Source organism: Oncorhynchus mykiss, chromosome 8 (assembly GCF_057628025.1).
Source record: "Oncorhynchus mykiss isolate SJ-2025 chromosome 8, ASM5762802v1, whole genome shotgun sequence".
Classification (NCBI taxonomy): domain Eukaryota; kingdom Metazoa; phylum Chordata; class Actinopteri; order Salmoniformes; family Salmonidae; genus Oncorhynchus; species Oncorhynchus mykiss.
The window spans coordinates 28697720-28714347 of record NC_143029.1 but is presented as its reverse complement, the minus strand read 5'-3'; the positions used below and the strand labels follow the sequence as shown (position 1 = coordinate 28714347).

At 42.5% G+C, this 16628-nt stretch overlaps 1 protein-coding gene across 5 annotated transcripts in view; it reads left to right on the top strand.

The window, feature by feature from the left end:
• ppp4r4 (protein phosphatase 4, regulatory subunit 4) overlaps positions 1–16628 on the top strand; it is a 127789-nt gene that overhangs the window by 67449 nt on the left and 43712 nt on the right. For all 5 annotated transcript variants that reach the window (XR_016497715.1, XM_036985226.2, XM_036985225.2 and 2 more), the window contains exons 8-9: positions 8702–8823; positions 10227–10349. Coding sequence is in view for 4 of the 5 variants with exons in the window: in XM_036985226.2 (XP_036841121.1) it covers positions 8702–8823; positions 10227–10349 (245 nt within the window). In the remaining variant the exon portion in view is untranslated. The remainder of the gene's footprint in view (positions 1–8701; positions 8824–10226; positions 10350–16628) is intronic.

Genomic DNA, 16628 nt, shown 5'->3' with positions numbered 1-16628 from the left:
TTCCCTCCCTCTTGCAAAGATTGCGTCATCATCCCCTTCATTTGACGAAGACAATTGATCAAATGTTTTTTTATTTAAGAAAATTATAATGTTAAAATATATGACATATACAATTGAAGTCGGAAGTTTACATACACCTTAGCTAAATACATTTAAACTCAGTTTTTCACAATTCCTGACATTTAATCCTAGTAAGAATACTCTGTTTTAGGTCAGTTAGGATCACCATTTAATTTTAAGAATGTGGAATGTCAGAATAATAGTAGCGAGTGATTTATTTCAGTTTTTATTTCTTTCATCACATTCCCAGTGGGTCAGAAGTTTACATACACTCAATTAGTACTTGCAATTGTTTAGCTTGGGTCAAACGTTTCAGGTAGCCTTCCACAAGCTTCCCACAATAAGTTGGGTAAATTTTGGCCCATTCCTCCTGACAAAGCTGGTGTAACTGAGTCAGATTTGTAGGCCTCTTTGCTCGCACACGCTTTTTCAGTTCTGCCCACAAATGTTTTATGGGATTGAGGTCAGGGTTTTGTGATGGCCACTCCAATACCTTGACTTTGTTGTCCTCAAGCATTTTTGCCACAACTTTGAAAGTATGCTTGGTGTCATTGTCCATATGGAAGACCCGTTTGCAACCAACTTTAACTTCCTGACTGATGTCTTGATGTTGCCTCAATATATCCACATAATTTTCCTATCTCATCATGATGCCATCTATTTTCTGAAGTGCCCCAGTCCCTCCTGCAGCAAAGCCCACCCACAACATGATGCTGCCACCCCCGTGCTTCACGGTTGGGATGTTGTTCTTCGGCTTGCAAGCCTCCCCCTTTTTCCTCCAAACATAACGATGGTCATTATGCCCAAACAGTTATATTTTTGTTTCTTCAGTCCAGAGAACATTTCTCCAATAAGTACGATCTTTGTCCCCATGTGCAGTTGCAAACCGTAGTCTGGCTTTTTTATGGCGGTTTTTGAGCAGTGGCTTCTTCCTTGCTGAGTGGCCTTTCAGGTTATGTCGATATATGACTCGTTTTACTGTGGATATAGATACTTTTGTACTGGTTTCCTCAGCATCTTCACATGGTTCTTTGCTGTAGTTCTGGGATTGGTTTGCACTTTTCGCACAAAGTACGTTCATCTCTAGGAGACAGAACGCGTCTCCTTCCTGAGCGGTATGACGGCTGTGTGGTCCCATGGTGTTTATACTTGCGTACTATTGTTTCTACAGATGAACGTGGTACCTTCAGCCGTTTGGAAATTGCTCCCAAGGATGAACCAGACTTGTGGGGGTCTACAATTTTTTCTCTGAGGTCTTGGCTGATTTCTTTTGATTTTCCGATGATGTCAAGCAAAGAGGCACTAAGTTTGAAGGTAGGCCTTGAAATACATCCACAGGTGCACTTCCAATTGACTCAAATTATGTCAATTAGGATATCAGAAGCTTCTAAAGCCATGACATAATTTTCTGGAATTTTCCAAGCTGTTTAAAGGCACAGTCAACTTAGTGTATATAAACTTCTGACCCACTGGAATTGTGATACAGTGAATTTTAAGTTAAATTATTTGTCTGTAAACAATTGTTGGAAAAATGACTGGTGTCCATGGACAAAGTAGATGTCCTAACAGACTTGACAAAACTATAGTTTATTGACAAGAAATTTGTGGAGTGGTTGAAAAATTAGTTTTAATGACCCCAACCTAAGTGTATGTAAACTTCCGACTTCAACTGTAGTAAGAATGACTGAATGCATTTTAAACTTGACGCGCAAACGTCCCACCTCGACAACAGCCAGTGAAATTGCAGGGCACCAAATTCAAAACAACAGATATCCCATAATTAAAATTCTTCAAACATACAAGTATTATACACCATTTTAAAGATAAGCTTCTTGTAAATCCAACCACAGTGTCCGATTTCAAAAAGGCTTTACGGAGAAAGCACACCATGCGATTATGTTAGGTCAGAGCCTAGTCACAGAAAACCATACAGCCATTTTCCAGCCAAGGAGATGGCTCACAAAAGTCAGAAATAGCGATTAAATTAATCATGAACCTTTGATGATCTTCATCAGATGTCACTCATAGGACGTCATGTTACACAATACATGTATGTTTTGTTCGATAAAGTTCATATTTCTATCCAAAAATCTCAGTTTACATTGGTGCGTTATGTTCAGAAATGCATTGTCTCAAACAAACATCCGGTGAAAGTGCAGAGAGCCACATCAAATTACAGAATTACTCATCATAAACATTGATCTAAGATACAAGTTAACATACATTTAAAGATAAACTTCTCCTTAATGCAACCGCTGTGTCAGATTTCAAAAAGGCTTTACGACGAAAGCACACGACGCGATTATGTTAGGTCTGCGCATTGCCACAAAAACCATACAGCCATTTTCCAACCAAGGAGAGGGCTCACAAAAGTCAAACATAGCATTAAAATGAATCACTTAGCTTTGATGATCTTCATCTTGTGGCACCCCCAGGTCTCCATGTTAGACAATAAATGTTCGTTTTTTTCCGATAATGTCCCTATTTATGTTTGTTCGTGCATTTAGTTCAGAAATCCAAAGGCACAATGCGCGCTCTCAACATCAAGAGGAAAAGTAAAAAAAAGTACAATAAAAGTGAGTAGAAACATGTCAAACAATGTTTAAAATCAATCCTCAGGTTGTTTTTGTTATAAATAATAAATAATATTTCAACCGGACAAAAGCTTTGTCAATAGAAAAGGAGAAACAGGACTCATGGCTGGAAATTTCCACTGGCCTCTCATTGAAAGTGCTGTATCTCCCTCATTTTTCAGAGTAAACGCCTGAAACCATGCCTAAAGACTAGCCACGTGTAGAGGAAGCCATAGATATCATGAACTGGGTCCTAAGTCTTTGTATGGTGGATAGGCTTTCAATAGATAAACAGCCTTTCAAAATAATAGTACTTCCTGGTTGGATTTTCCTCAGGTTTTCGCATGCCATATCAGTTCTGTTATACTCAGACATTATTTTAACAGTTTTGGAAACTTTAGAGTGCTTTCTATCCAAATCTAATAATTATATGCATATCCTAGCTTCTGGGCCTAAGTAGCAGGCAGTTTAATTTGGGCACGCTTTTCATCCAAAATTCCGAATGCTGCCCCCTACCCTAGTGAATTAAAAGCCTGTTTCACACAATATCCTGTTGAATTGGCAAGATCGTTTAAAAAAAAAATCATTTTTATTTCAGCTGAAATGAAAATGTGGCACTGACTCGCCCATGGATTTATTTTTCACCATTGTCTCAATGAAGAGTTTGGCGTTTGACTAGCCATTATGCAGTTACAAGCGCAGACGGTCGACCGATATCCACCGTTGAAGTACGATTAAGCCTGAGCTGGAATCTGAAGCTGGTTAGCTTTAGAATACCCTGAGTAGCTTGCTTCGTAGGATACCCCTTTTGGTTGAGAGATCTCATGTGGATCAGCCATGACTAGGGCTGTTGCGGTGACCGTATTACCGCCTCACCAGCTGTTACGTGTCATGAAGGCAGTCAAATTCCACATGACCGTTAATTAGGCTTCTCCAAGCTCTCATGCTGCTGCTGGTCATTAGTAGCCTACCAAACTTACTATCTTTCCTGGTACTCAGCACTCTATTGTCCCTCTAATCACTCTGACATTGCAAATGTATTTGAAATCTAATCGATTACTTCATGAGAGCCCATAAGCTCATGTTGCTCAACATTTCTGTAGGCTATGCAATTGCAGGAGAAAACAGAGTGATGGCCACTAATAAAGAGAGGAGCAGCCCATCAGCTTTCTATAGTCTAGATCTACTATATTTATTTCTCAGCTTTCCTAATATTAAACACATTATTTATTTTTTACAACAGGAGTATAGCCTACCTGGCTGGCATAAAAATAAACCAGGGGGAAAAGCGTCCTCCATTCTCTATTTAAGTGCATAGATGACATGTATTTTTTCCCTCTGCCCCTTTTTCGATACAGGTGCATGATAATGGTCCATTCTAAATCAAAACAAATGTCACATACAGTGCCTTGCGAAAGTATTCGGCCCCCTTGAACTTTGCGACCTTTTGCCACATTTCAGGCTTCAAACGTAAAGATATAAAACTGTATTTTTTTGTGAAAAATCAACAACAAGTGGGACACAATCATGAAGTGGAACAACATTTATTGGATATTTCAAACTTTTTTAACAAATCAAAAACTGAAAAATTGGGCGTGCAAAATTATTCAGCCCCCTTAAGTTAATACTTTGTAGCGCCACCTTTTGCTGCGATTACAGCTGTAAGTCACTTGGGGTATGTCTCTATCAGTTTTGCACATCGAGTAAATTTTTTCCCATTCCTCCTTGCAAAACAGCTCGAGCTCAGTGAGGTTGGATGGAGAGCATTTGTGAACAGCAGTTTTCAGTTCTTTCCACAGATTCTCGATTGGATTCAGGTCTGGACTTTGACTTGGCCATTCTAACACCTGGATATGTTTATTTTTGAACCATTCCATTGTAGATTTTGCTTTATGTTTTGGATCATTGTCTTGTTGGAAGACAAATCTCCGTCCCAGTCTCAGGTCTTTTGCAGACTCCATCAGGTTTTCTTCCAGAATGGTCCTGTATTTGGCTCCATCCATCTTCCCATCAATTTGAACCATCTTCCCTGTCCCTGCTGAAGAAAAGCAGGCCCAAACCATGATGCTGCCACCACCATGTTTGACAGTGGGGATGGTGTGTTGCTTTTACGCCAAACATAACATTTTGCATTGTTGCCAAAAAGTTCAATTTTGGTTTCATCTGACCAGAGCACCTTCTTCCACGTTTGGTGTGTCTCCCAGGTGGCTTGTGGCAAACTTTAACCAACACTTTTTATGGATATCTTTAAGAAATGGCTTTCTTCTTGCCACTCTTCCATAAAGGCCAGATTTGTGCAATATACGACTGATTGTTGTCCTATGGACAGAGTCTCCCACCTCAGCTGTAGATCTCTGCAGTTCATCCAGAGTGATCATGGGCCTCTTGGCTGCATCTCTGATCAGTCTTCTCCTTGTATGAGCTGAAAGTTTAGAGGGACGGCCAGGTCTTGGTAGATTTGCAGTGGTCTGATACTCCTTCCATTTCAATATTACCGCTTGCACAGTGCTCCTTGGGATGTTTAAAGCTTGGGAAATCTTTTTGTATCCAAATCCGGCTTTAAACTTCTTCACAACAGTATCTCGGACCTGCCTGGTGTGTTCCTTGTTCTTCATGATGCTCTCTGCGCTTTTAACGGACCTCTGAGACTATCACAGTGCAGGTGCATTTATACGGAGACTTGATTACACACAGGTGGATTGTATTTATCATCATTAGTCATTTAGGTCAACATTGGATCATTCAGAGATCCTCACTGAACTTCTGGAGAGAGTTTGCTGCACTGAAAGTAAAGGGGCTGAATAATTTTGCACGCCCAATTTTTCAGTTTTTGATTTGTTAAAAAAGTTTGAAATATCCAATAAATGTCGTTCCACTTCATGATTGTGTCCCACTTGTTGTTGATTCTTCACAAAAAATACAGTTTTATATCTTTATGTTTGAAGCCTGAAATGTGGCAAAAGGTCGCAAAGTTCAAGGGGGCCGAATACTTTCGCAAGGCACTGTATATATGTATATATATTATTTAGTATATGTAAAGACACGTTTAAATGAAGAATAGTCTGATATATGATCCACAGACGATGAGCCACATCGACACTGAACACTGCCCTATCCCATCTGGACAAGAGGAATAACTATGTAAGAATGCTGTTCATTGACTATAGAATTCAGCATTCAACACCACAGTACCCTCCAAGCTCATCATTAAGTTCGAGGCCCTGGGTCTGAACCCTACCCTGTGCAACTGGGTCCTGGACTCCCTGACGGGCGCGCCCGTTGATTACATTGGTAATCAATGTCTCGTCATTGATTACCAACAATGACGAGACAGACTACAGGGAGGAGGTGAGGGACCTGGGAGTGTGGTGCCAGGAAAGTAACCTCTCACCCAACGTCAACAAAACAAAGGAGCTGATTGTGAACTTCAGGAAACAGCAGAGGGAGCGCCCCACTATCCACATCGACTGGACTGCAGTAGAGAAGGTGGAAAATCTTCCCCAGCGTACACATCACTGACAAACTGAAATGGTCCACCCACACAGACAGTGTGGTGAAGAAGGCGCAACAGTGCCTCAGGAGGCTGAAGAAATGTGTCTTGTCTCCTAAAACACTCATAAACTTTTACAGATGCACAATTGAGAGCGTCCTGTCAGGTTGTATCACGGCCTGGTACGGCAACTGCACCACCTGCAACTGCAGGGCTCTCCAGAGGGTGGTGCGGTGTGCCCAACGTATCATCAAGGGCAAACTACCTGCCCTCCAGGACACTTACAGCACCCGATGTCACAGGAAGACCAAAAAGATTATCAAAGACAACAACCACCCGAGCCACTGTCTGTTCACCCTGTTTTCATCCAGACGGCATGGTCAGTACAGGTGCATCAAAGCTGGGACTGAGAGGCTGAAAAACAGCTTCTATCTCAAGGCCATCAGACTGTTAAATAGCCATCACTAGCACATTAGAGGCTGCTGCCCTATATACACTACCGTTCAAAAGTTTGGGGTCACTTAGAAATATCCTTGTTTTTGAAAGAAAAGCTAATTCTGTCCATTAAAATAACATCACATTGATCAGAAATACAGTGTCAGACATTGTTAATGTTGTAAATGACCATTGTAGTTGGAAACGGCTGGTTTTTAATGGAATATCTACATAGGCATACAGAGGCCCATTATCAGCAACCATTACTCCTGTGTTCCAATGGCACGTTGTGTTAGCTAATCCAAGTTTATCATTTTAAAAGGCTAATTGATCATTAGAAAACCCTTTTGCAATTATGTTAGCACAGCTGAAAACATTTGTTCTGATTAAAGAAGCAATAAAACTAGCCTTCTTTAGACTAGTTGAGTATCTGGAGCATCAGCATTTATGGTTTCGACTACAGGCTCAAAATGGCCAGGAACAAATAACTTTCTTTTGAAACTTGTCAGTCTATTCTTGTTCTGAGAAATGAAGGCTATTCCATGCGAGAAATTGGCAAGAAACTGAAGATCTCGTACAACAGTGTGTACTACTCCCTTCACAGAACTGTGCAAACTGACTCTTAACTAGATTAGAAAGAGGAGTGGGAGGCCCCGGTGCACAACTGAGCAAGGACAAGTACATTAGAGTGTCTAGTTTGAGAAACAGATGCCTCACAAGTCCTCAACTGGCAGCTTCATTAACTTTTACCCACAAAACACCAGTCTCAACATCAACAGTGAAGAGGCGACTCCAGGATGCTGGCCTTTTAGGCAGAGTTGCAAAGAAAAAGCCAAATCTCAGACTGGCCAATAAAAAGACAAGATTAAGATGGGCAAAATAACACAGACACTGGACAGAGGAACTCTGCCTGTTCATTGACTATTTGCATAAAACATTTTTTATGATGCTAGTTTTTTTTTATTAATTTGGGATCTATCGCATCCCACGACTGTTTGGAATATTTATTTCTCTCACAGAATATAATAGGTGCATAGTGGATTGACATAGGCTAGTGCTTTTCCTGTTTGTTAGACCTACTCATCTTGTTGGCTGACGAAAAGTAAATGTGGACAGTTCTTCCAATATCTTCAAAATTCACCTTGGATGTGTCTGTCTTAACTTGAATTCTGTGAGAAAGACCCGATCACGTGATTGGGAGCTGTGTGAGTGTGTACAGAGTGTGTACCGCCTGCGCAAAAAATGTAGCAGAGCTCATGCCTTTCAAAACTTTTTTCAAATCTTCATTAGAGTCTCATCATGCAGCCTTACAATGTATTAAACATCTAAACATGTAGCCCAATGTTCGTAGAACAACTAAAGTTACGTTATTAACTCTAAATTAAGCATATAGGAATACCTATTTCTTTGTTAACCGCTCAACACATAATAGCCGTGTGCACACTCCCTCAAATCATTTGGAGAAAATATTTATATTTTATTCAGCTTTGTTCAATTGTATTCTTCATACTATAAAATAATGGCATGGATTTATAAGCAAACTAAATGAACTAGTGTAGCCCACAGCCATTTGGCATAGCCAGATCAGGGCCTAACATAAGGACAACCCAGCGTATGCTATTCTGTTCTTCTGAAATATGCTTCTTTAGAACTGTCTAAAATAAATTATGGATTTATTGGGAAGGTGTAGGCTATATTACATGGATTTATTAGACTTTTATTAGACTGAGGCTATGTGTGGAAGCCAGGAGATGCAAAATGTGTTTATGTTAATTAGCGGTCAATTGCTGTGAGACCGACAGTTATTTGCTTGACAATCACCGGCTGTGACTTCCTGGTTGTTTCTGAGCAGTCGGTTGTCTATTTTTGATAGTGTTATTTTAGAAGCCACGTTCAAGTTTCTAGCTTGTAGAAGCGGAAGTTTGCCTAAAGTTTGGTCAAACAAAGGGAGGTTGGTGAACAGAACTCTGTTGCCATCTTACTCATACCACACATGTTTTTCTTGCCACACAAGTCCATTTTCCATGCATTCTGAGAAATGAAATGATTGAACTTTGATTTTGGGGAAACTCAAACTATCCCTTTAATGGGAATGTGTGTTTGTTATATAATTGTGTCTCCTCTTTCTCCTCTGGTGTCTCAGACTGGACCACACCAAGGCGGCAGTGCTGCCTGAGCTCGTAGAGTTGGCCCGGGACGAGGGGAGCACGGTGCGCCTGGCCGCCTTCGACACCATCATTAACCTGCTGGAAATGTTCGACAGTGGTGAGAAACCTCATACAATGACACCACATCACCTATGTCATGCACCCTCATCACCTCATATAAAACTCTTACAACCTTATCACCTCAATCAGTCTCACCTCTCACACAAAAAACCTTCTACAATCTCACCACCTCATACAAACGTCATACAAACTCTATGTGATTACCCTGCACCCTCACACAGCCGGCCCACATGGCTTTTCCACTGCTGGCACGGTAATGTCATTCAGCCCACATACTTCTGTCTGCGTGGCAGGCCGTGCTACACCCTCGTACAGCCTACATAGCCATCTCTGTGGCCATGTTGCTCTCACATTCAACTTACACTTCTGTCTTCTTACTATAGCGTGCCTCGCAAGCAGCCCACACTACTCCCGATCTGGCGGCTCTTGTTCGCTGGCAATTTTCTACTCATTGATGTTCCAAGAGAGGACAGACGCCCACACGTTCATATTGTTCCGGAAAAGTCTTTAAGCCAAAGCAGTATTTTGACTGGAAAAGCTTTATAAAAGCACTTACAGAAAATATGGTTATAATGTTCCTATTCAATGGTTTTGATGTTCCTATTGATCCATTTTTTTTTTTACCTAACATCTATCTTAGGGTTGCATATTTTTTGTTCTAGCTCTGCACAAGCACATCTGATTTCACTACTCAACTAATACTCAAACCCTTGATTAACTGTATATGGTGTGCTTGTGCTCTGCAAAAACAATATGCAACCCTTGGTATTCCCAAGAACCAGAGTCTACTACAGACATGAACCTGGCTCATTAAAACCAATGCACTTCACAACCTTGTCTCTACATTGTCTGTGCGAAACACTTACTTGTCTGGCTTAGCGACACTCTTCCGAGACACCCCTGCACCCTCAGAGTTTCTTTGATATGCAAATACTATACTCGTTACAGTAGTTGGCAAACTGGCTCCAACTAAGCTGTCAGTCTTCTATCTCTTCACAAGGCTTTTGCACGTGTGTCGGGCCATCAAGGACATGGGCCGTATTCCATTCTGAAAACTGGCTACCTTCCCCTTAATACTAGACGTCTCACCATTGCAGATCCAAAATGGACTGATTAGTGTATAATCAATCAGATTCGGTTCCACCTAACCATTAAATTCGCTACGCGGAGTCCCGGACCTATTATGTTCATCCTTCTAGATCCTTTCAGATCTGCCCAGGCAAGTTGACAGGGCAGAGAAAACACTCCATGGCCGCATGATGAGAGATAACGTCATATTGAGTTGAAAATAATTGCTTTGTTTTGGAATGGAATGCGGCCACTGTGTGTATGAGGGCTGACAATTTCGATTGTCCTCTCTCTGCCAGATGCCCGTTGCATTGGGAGGCAGCCCCGTCATGTCAAACTGTCTTTCTCTCTTCTCTCCCCCTCACTTTTTAGACGACAGGACGCGTGTTATCTTTCCGCTGGTGAAGACGTTCTGTGAAAAGTGCTTTAAAGCTGACGAGGCGGTGCTGGCTTCGCTGTCATTTCAGTATGGCAAGCTCTGTCACGGACTCTCAGGTGGGTTTCAGACCTCTTAAGGCCAGGCACCACACCCTAGTAGGGTATCTTTTCTCCATATTCATATCACAATGAACTTTTACCACTTGAATGGGTCGATGTCATCAATGTGGTTTTACAGACGTGTTCATTACGTTTTATGTACACACTTTATTTGAATATTTATGAAATGCACATTGTTATATTTGGTAACACTTTTCTTTTCCCTCAACTCCAACCCCATTTGATGCATGGGCGCTACGTATGATGTTGCCGACAGAGATGGTCGCCTCGCTTCGCGTTCTTAGGAAACTATGCAGTATTTTTTTAAACCATTTTTATGTATTATTTCTAACATTGTTACCCCAGGAAATCTTAAGTCTTATTACATACAGCCGGGAAGAACTATTGGATATAATGTCAACTTACCAACATTACGACCAGGAATATGACTTCCCCAAAGCGGATCCTCTGTTTGGACCACCACCCAGGACAATGGATCGGATCCCAGTAGGCGACCCTAAACAACGGCACCGCAGAAGGGGCAGACGGAGCGGTCTTCTGGTCAGGCTCCGTAGACAAGCACGTCGCTCACCGCTCCCGAGTATACTACTCGCCAATGTCCAGTCTCTTGACAACAAGGTAGATTAAATTTGAGCAAAGGTTGCCTTCCAGAGAGACATCAGAGATTGTAACATTCTCTGTTTCACGGAAACATGGCTCACTTGGGGTATGTTATCAGAGTTGGTACAGCCACCCGGTTTCTTCATGCATCGCGCCAACAGAAACAAACATCGCTCTGGTAAGAAGAGGGGCGGGCGTGTATGCCTTATGATTAACGAGTCGTGGTGTGATCATAACAACATACAGAAACTCAAGTCCTTTTGTTCACCTGACCTAGAATTCCCTACAATCAAATGCCAACCGCATTATCTACCAAGAGAATTCTCTTCGATTATAATCACAGCCGTGTATATCCCCCCCAGAGACACCTCGACGGCCCTGAAAGAACTCGACGGCCCTGAAAGAACTTCATTGGACTCTACGTAAACTGGAAACCATATATCCTGAGGCTGCATGTATTTTAGCTGGGGTTTTTAACAAAGCTAATTTGAAAACAAGGCTCCCTAAATTTGATCAGCATATCGAATGCGCGACCCGGGCTGGCAGCATTCTGGATCATTGCTTCTCTTACTTCGGCACACATACAAAGCCATCCCTCACCCTACTTTCGGCAAATCTGACCACGACTCCATTTTGTTGCTCCCAGCCTATAGACAGAAACTAAAACAGGAAACGCCCATGCTCAGGTCTGTTCAACACTGGTCCGACCAATCGGATTCCACACTTCAAGATTGCTTCGATCACGTGGACTGGGATATGTCCCGGATGGCCTCAGACAACAACATTGATGAATACGATGAATACGCTGATCCGGTGAGCGACTTTATTAGCAAGTGTATCGGTGATGTTGTACCCACGGTGACTGTTAAAACCTTCCTCAACCAGAAACCGTGGATTGAAAGCTCAAACCACTGCTTTTAATCATGGCAAGACGACCGGAAACATGACCGAATACGAACAGTGTAGATATTCCCTCTGCAAGGCGATCAAATAAGCTAAGCGTCAGTATAGGGTCAAAGTAGAGTCGCAATTCAACGGCTCAGACACGAGACATACAGTGGGGAGAACAAGTATTTGATACACTGCTGATTTTGCAGGTTTTCCTACTTACACAGCATGTAGAGGTCTATAATTTTTATCATAGGTACAACTGTGAGAGACGGAATCTAAAACAAAAATCCAGAAAATCACATTGTATGATTTTTTATTAATTAATTTGCGTTTTATTGCATGACATAAGTATTTGATCACCTACCAACCAGTAAGAATTCCGGCTCTCACAGACCTGTTAATTTTTCTTTAAGAAAAATGAATTACCTGTATTAACTGCACCTGTTTGAACTCGTTACCTGTATAAAAGACACCTTTCCACACACTCAATCAAACAGACTCCAACCTCTCCACAATGGCCAAGAACAGAGAGCTGTGTAAGGACATCAGGGATAAAATGTAGACTGAAGAGAGCTGGGACCACAGTCTCAAAGAAAACCATTATTAACACACTACGCCGTCATGGATTATAATCCTGCAGCGCACGCAAGGTCCCCCTGCTCAAGCCAGCGCATGTCCAGGCCCGTCTGAAGTTTGCCAATGACCATCTGGATGATCCAGAGGAGGAATGGAAGAAGTTCATGTGGTCTGATGAGACAAAAATAGAGCTTTTTGGTCTGAACGCCACTCGCCGTGTTTGGAGGAAGAAGAAGGATGAGTACAACCACAAGAACACCATCCGAACCGTGAAGCATGGAGGTGGAAACATCATTCTTTGGGGATGCTTTTCTGCAAAGGGGACAGGATGACTGCACCGTATTGAGGGGAGGATGGATGGGGCCATGTATCGTGAGATCTTGGCCAACAACCTCCTTCCCTCAGTAAGAGCATTGAAGATGGGTCGTGGCTGGGTCTTCCAGCATGACAACGACCCAAAATACAGCCAGAGCAACTAAGGAGTGGCTCCGTAAGAAGCATCTCAAGGCCCTGGAGTGGCCTAACCAGTCTCCAGACCTGAACCCAATAGAAAATGTTTGGAGGGAGCTGAAAGTCCGTATTTCCCAACGACAGCCCCAAAACCTGAAGGATCTGGAGAAGGTCTATATGGAGGAGTGGGCCAAAATCCCTGCTGCAGTGTGTGCAAACCTGGTCAAGAACTACAGGAAACGTATGATCTCTGTAATTGCAAACAAAGGTTTCTGTACCAAATATTAAGTTCTGCTTTTCTGATGTATCAAATACTTATGTCATACAATAAAATGCAAATTAATTACTTAAAAATCATACAATGTGATTTTCTGGATTTTTGTTTTAGATTCCGTCTCTCACAGTTGAAGTGTACCTATGATAAAAATTACAGACCTCTACATGCTTTGTAAGTAGGGAAACCTGCAAAATCGGCAGTGTATCAAATACTTGTTCTCCCCACTGTATGTGGCAGGGTCTACAGTCAATCACGGATTACAAAAAGAAAACCAGCCTCGTCGCGGACACCGACGTCTTGCTCCCAGACAAATTAAACAACTTCTTTGCTCGCTTTGAGGACAATACAGCTCCACTGACACGGCCCGCTACCAAAACCTGCAGTCTCTCGTTCACTGCGGCCAACGTGAGTAAAACATTTAAACATGTTAACCCTCGCAAGGCTGCCGGCCCGGACGGCATCCCTAGCCGCATCCTCAGAGCATGAACAGACCAGCTGGCTGGTGTGTTTACGGACATATTCAATCAATCCCTATTCCAGTCTGCTGTTCCCACATGCTTTAAGATGGCCACTATTGTTCCTGTTCCCAAGAAAGCTAAGGTAACTGAGCTAACACTCACTTCTGTCATCAGGAAGTGCTTTGAGAGACTAGTCAAGGATCATCTCACATCCACCCTACCTGACACCCTAGACCCACTCCAATTTGCTTTACCGCCCCAATAGGTCCAATCGCAATCACACTGCACACTGCCCTAACCCATCTGGACAAGAGGAATACCTATGTAAGAAAGCTGTTCATCGATTACACCTCAGCATTTAACACCATAGTACTCTCCAAACTCGTCATTAAGCTCGTGACCCTGGGTCTCGACCCCGCCCTGTGCAACTGAGTCCTGGACTTTCTGACGAGCCGCCCCCAGGTGGTGAGGGTAGGAAACAACATCTCCGCCTTGCTGATCCTCAACACTCGGGCCCCACAAGGGTGTGTTCTCAGCCCTCTCCTGTACTCCCTGTTCACCCTTGACTCCGTGGCCATGCACGTCTACAACTCAATCATCAAGTTTGCAGATGACACTACGGTGGTAGGCTTGATTACCAACAACGACGAGACAGCCTACAGAGAGGAGATGAGGGCCCTCAGAGTGTGGTGTCAGGAAAATAACCTCACACTCATCCTCAACATAACTAGGAGATGATCGTGGACTTCAGGAAATAGCAGAGGGAGCACCCCCCCTATCCACATCGACGGGACAGTAGTGGAGAAGGTGGAAAGTTTTAAGTTCCTCTGCATAGTTTTAAGTTCCTAGGCGCAACAGTGCCTCTTCAACTTCAGGAGGCTGAAGAAATGTGTATTGTCACCGAAAACACTGACAAACTTGTACAGGTGCACAATCGAGAGCATCCTGTCAGGCTGTATCAACGCCTGGTACGGCAACTGCTCCGCCCAGAACCGTAAGTCTCTCCAGAGGGTAGTGATGTCTGCACAACGCATCACCGGGGGCAAACTACCTGCCCCCCAGGACACCAACACCACCCGATGTCACAGGAAGGCCAAAAAGATCATCAAGGACAACAACCCCCGAGCCACTGCCTGTTCACCCCGCTATCATCCAGAAGGCGTGGTCAGTACAGGTGCATCAAAGCTGGGAACGAGAGGCTGAAAAAAAAGCTTCTCTCAAGGCCATCAGACTGTTAAACAGCCATCACTAACATTGAGTGGCTGCTGCCAACATACTGACTCAATCTCTAGCCACTTTAGCAATTCAAAATTGGATGTAACAAGTGTATCACTAGTCACTTTAAACAATGCCACGTTATATAATGTTTACATACCCTACATTACTCATCTCATATGTACAGTTGAAGTTTTGGGAGGCCTTCCACAAGCTTTCCATAATAAGTTGGGTCAATTTTGTCCCATTCCTCCTTGGCCTCCTTGCTCGCACACGCCTTTTCAATTCTGCCATCCATTTTTCTATGTTATTGAGGTCAGGGCTTTGTGATGGCCACTCCAATACCTTGACTTTGTTGTCCTTAAGCCATTTTGCCACAACTTTGGAAGTATGCTTGGGGTCATTGTCCATTTGGAAGACCCATTTATGGCCAAGCTTTAACTTCCTAACTGAAATCTTGAACATGATGCTGCCACCCCCGTGCTTCATTGTTGGGATGGTGTTCTTTGGCTTGTAAGCATCCCCCTTTTTCCTCCAAACATAATGATGGTCATTATGGCCAAACAGTTCCATTTTTGTTTCATCAGACCAGAGGACATTTCTACAAAAAGTACGATCTTTGTCCCCATGTGCAGTTGCAAGCCGTAGTCTGGCTTTTTTATGGCGGTTTTGGAGCAGTTGCTTCTTTCTTGCTGAGCGGCCTTTCAGGTCATGTCGATATATGACTCGTTTTACTGTGGATATAGATTATTTTGTACCTGTTTCCTCCAGCATCTTCACAAGGTCCTTTGCTGTTGTTCTGGGATTGATTTGCACTTGTCGCACCAAAGTACATTTATCTCTAGGAGACAGATCGCATCTCCTTACTGAACGGTATGACAACTGCATGGTCCCATGGTGTTTATACTTGCGTACTATTGTTTGTACAGTTGAACATGGTACCTTCAGGCGTTTGGAAATTGCTCCCAAGGATGAACCAGACTTGTCTTGGCTGATTTCTTTTGATTTTCCCATGATGTCAAGCATAGAGGCACTGAGTTTGAAGGTAGGCCTTGAAATACATCCACAGGTACACCTCCAATTGACTCAAATTATGTCAATTAGCCTATCAGAAACTTCTAAAGCCATGACATCATTCTCTGGAATTTTCCAAGCTGTTTAAAGGCATAGTCAACTTAGTGTATGTAAACTTCTGACCCACTGGAGTTGTGATACAGCAATATAAGTTAAATAATCTGTAAACAATTGTTGGAAAAATTACTTGTGTCATGCACAAAGTAGATGTCCTAACCAACTTGCCAAAACTTTAGTTTGTTAACAAGAAATTTGTGGAGTGGTTGAAAAACAAGTTTTAATGACTCCAACCTAAGTGTATGTAAATTTCCGACTTCAACTGTATACACTGTACTCTATACCATCTACTGCATCTTGCCTATACCGCACGGCCATCGCTCATCCATATATGTGTATGTACATATTCTTATTCATTCCTTTACACTTGTGTGTATGCGGTAGTTGTTGTGAAATTGTTAGTTTACTTGTTAGATATTACTGCAAACTAGAAGCACAAGAATTTCGCTACACTCGCATTAACATCTGCTAACCATGTGTATGTGACCAATAAAGTTTGATTTGATTTGGAATGGATGTGGGTGGAGCTATGTCTACATAAGGATGCACATTGAAAAAAAAAATGTAATCACAAAGCTCTGACCAAGACCTTGAGGCCGATACATCTTTTTAAAGAACAGTGAAACTATCAAGAGCAGTGTGCGGGCTTCTTCTTTTTTCTCATGTTATTCAACTGTT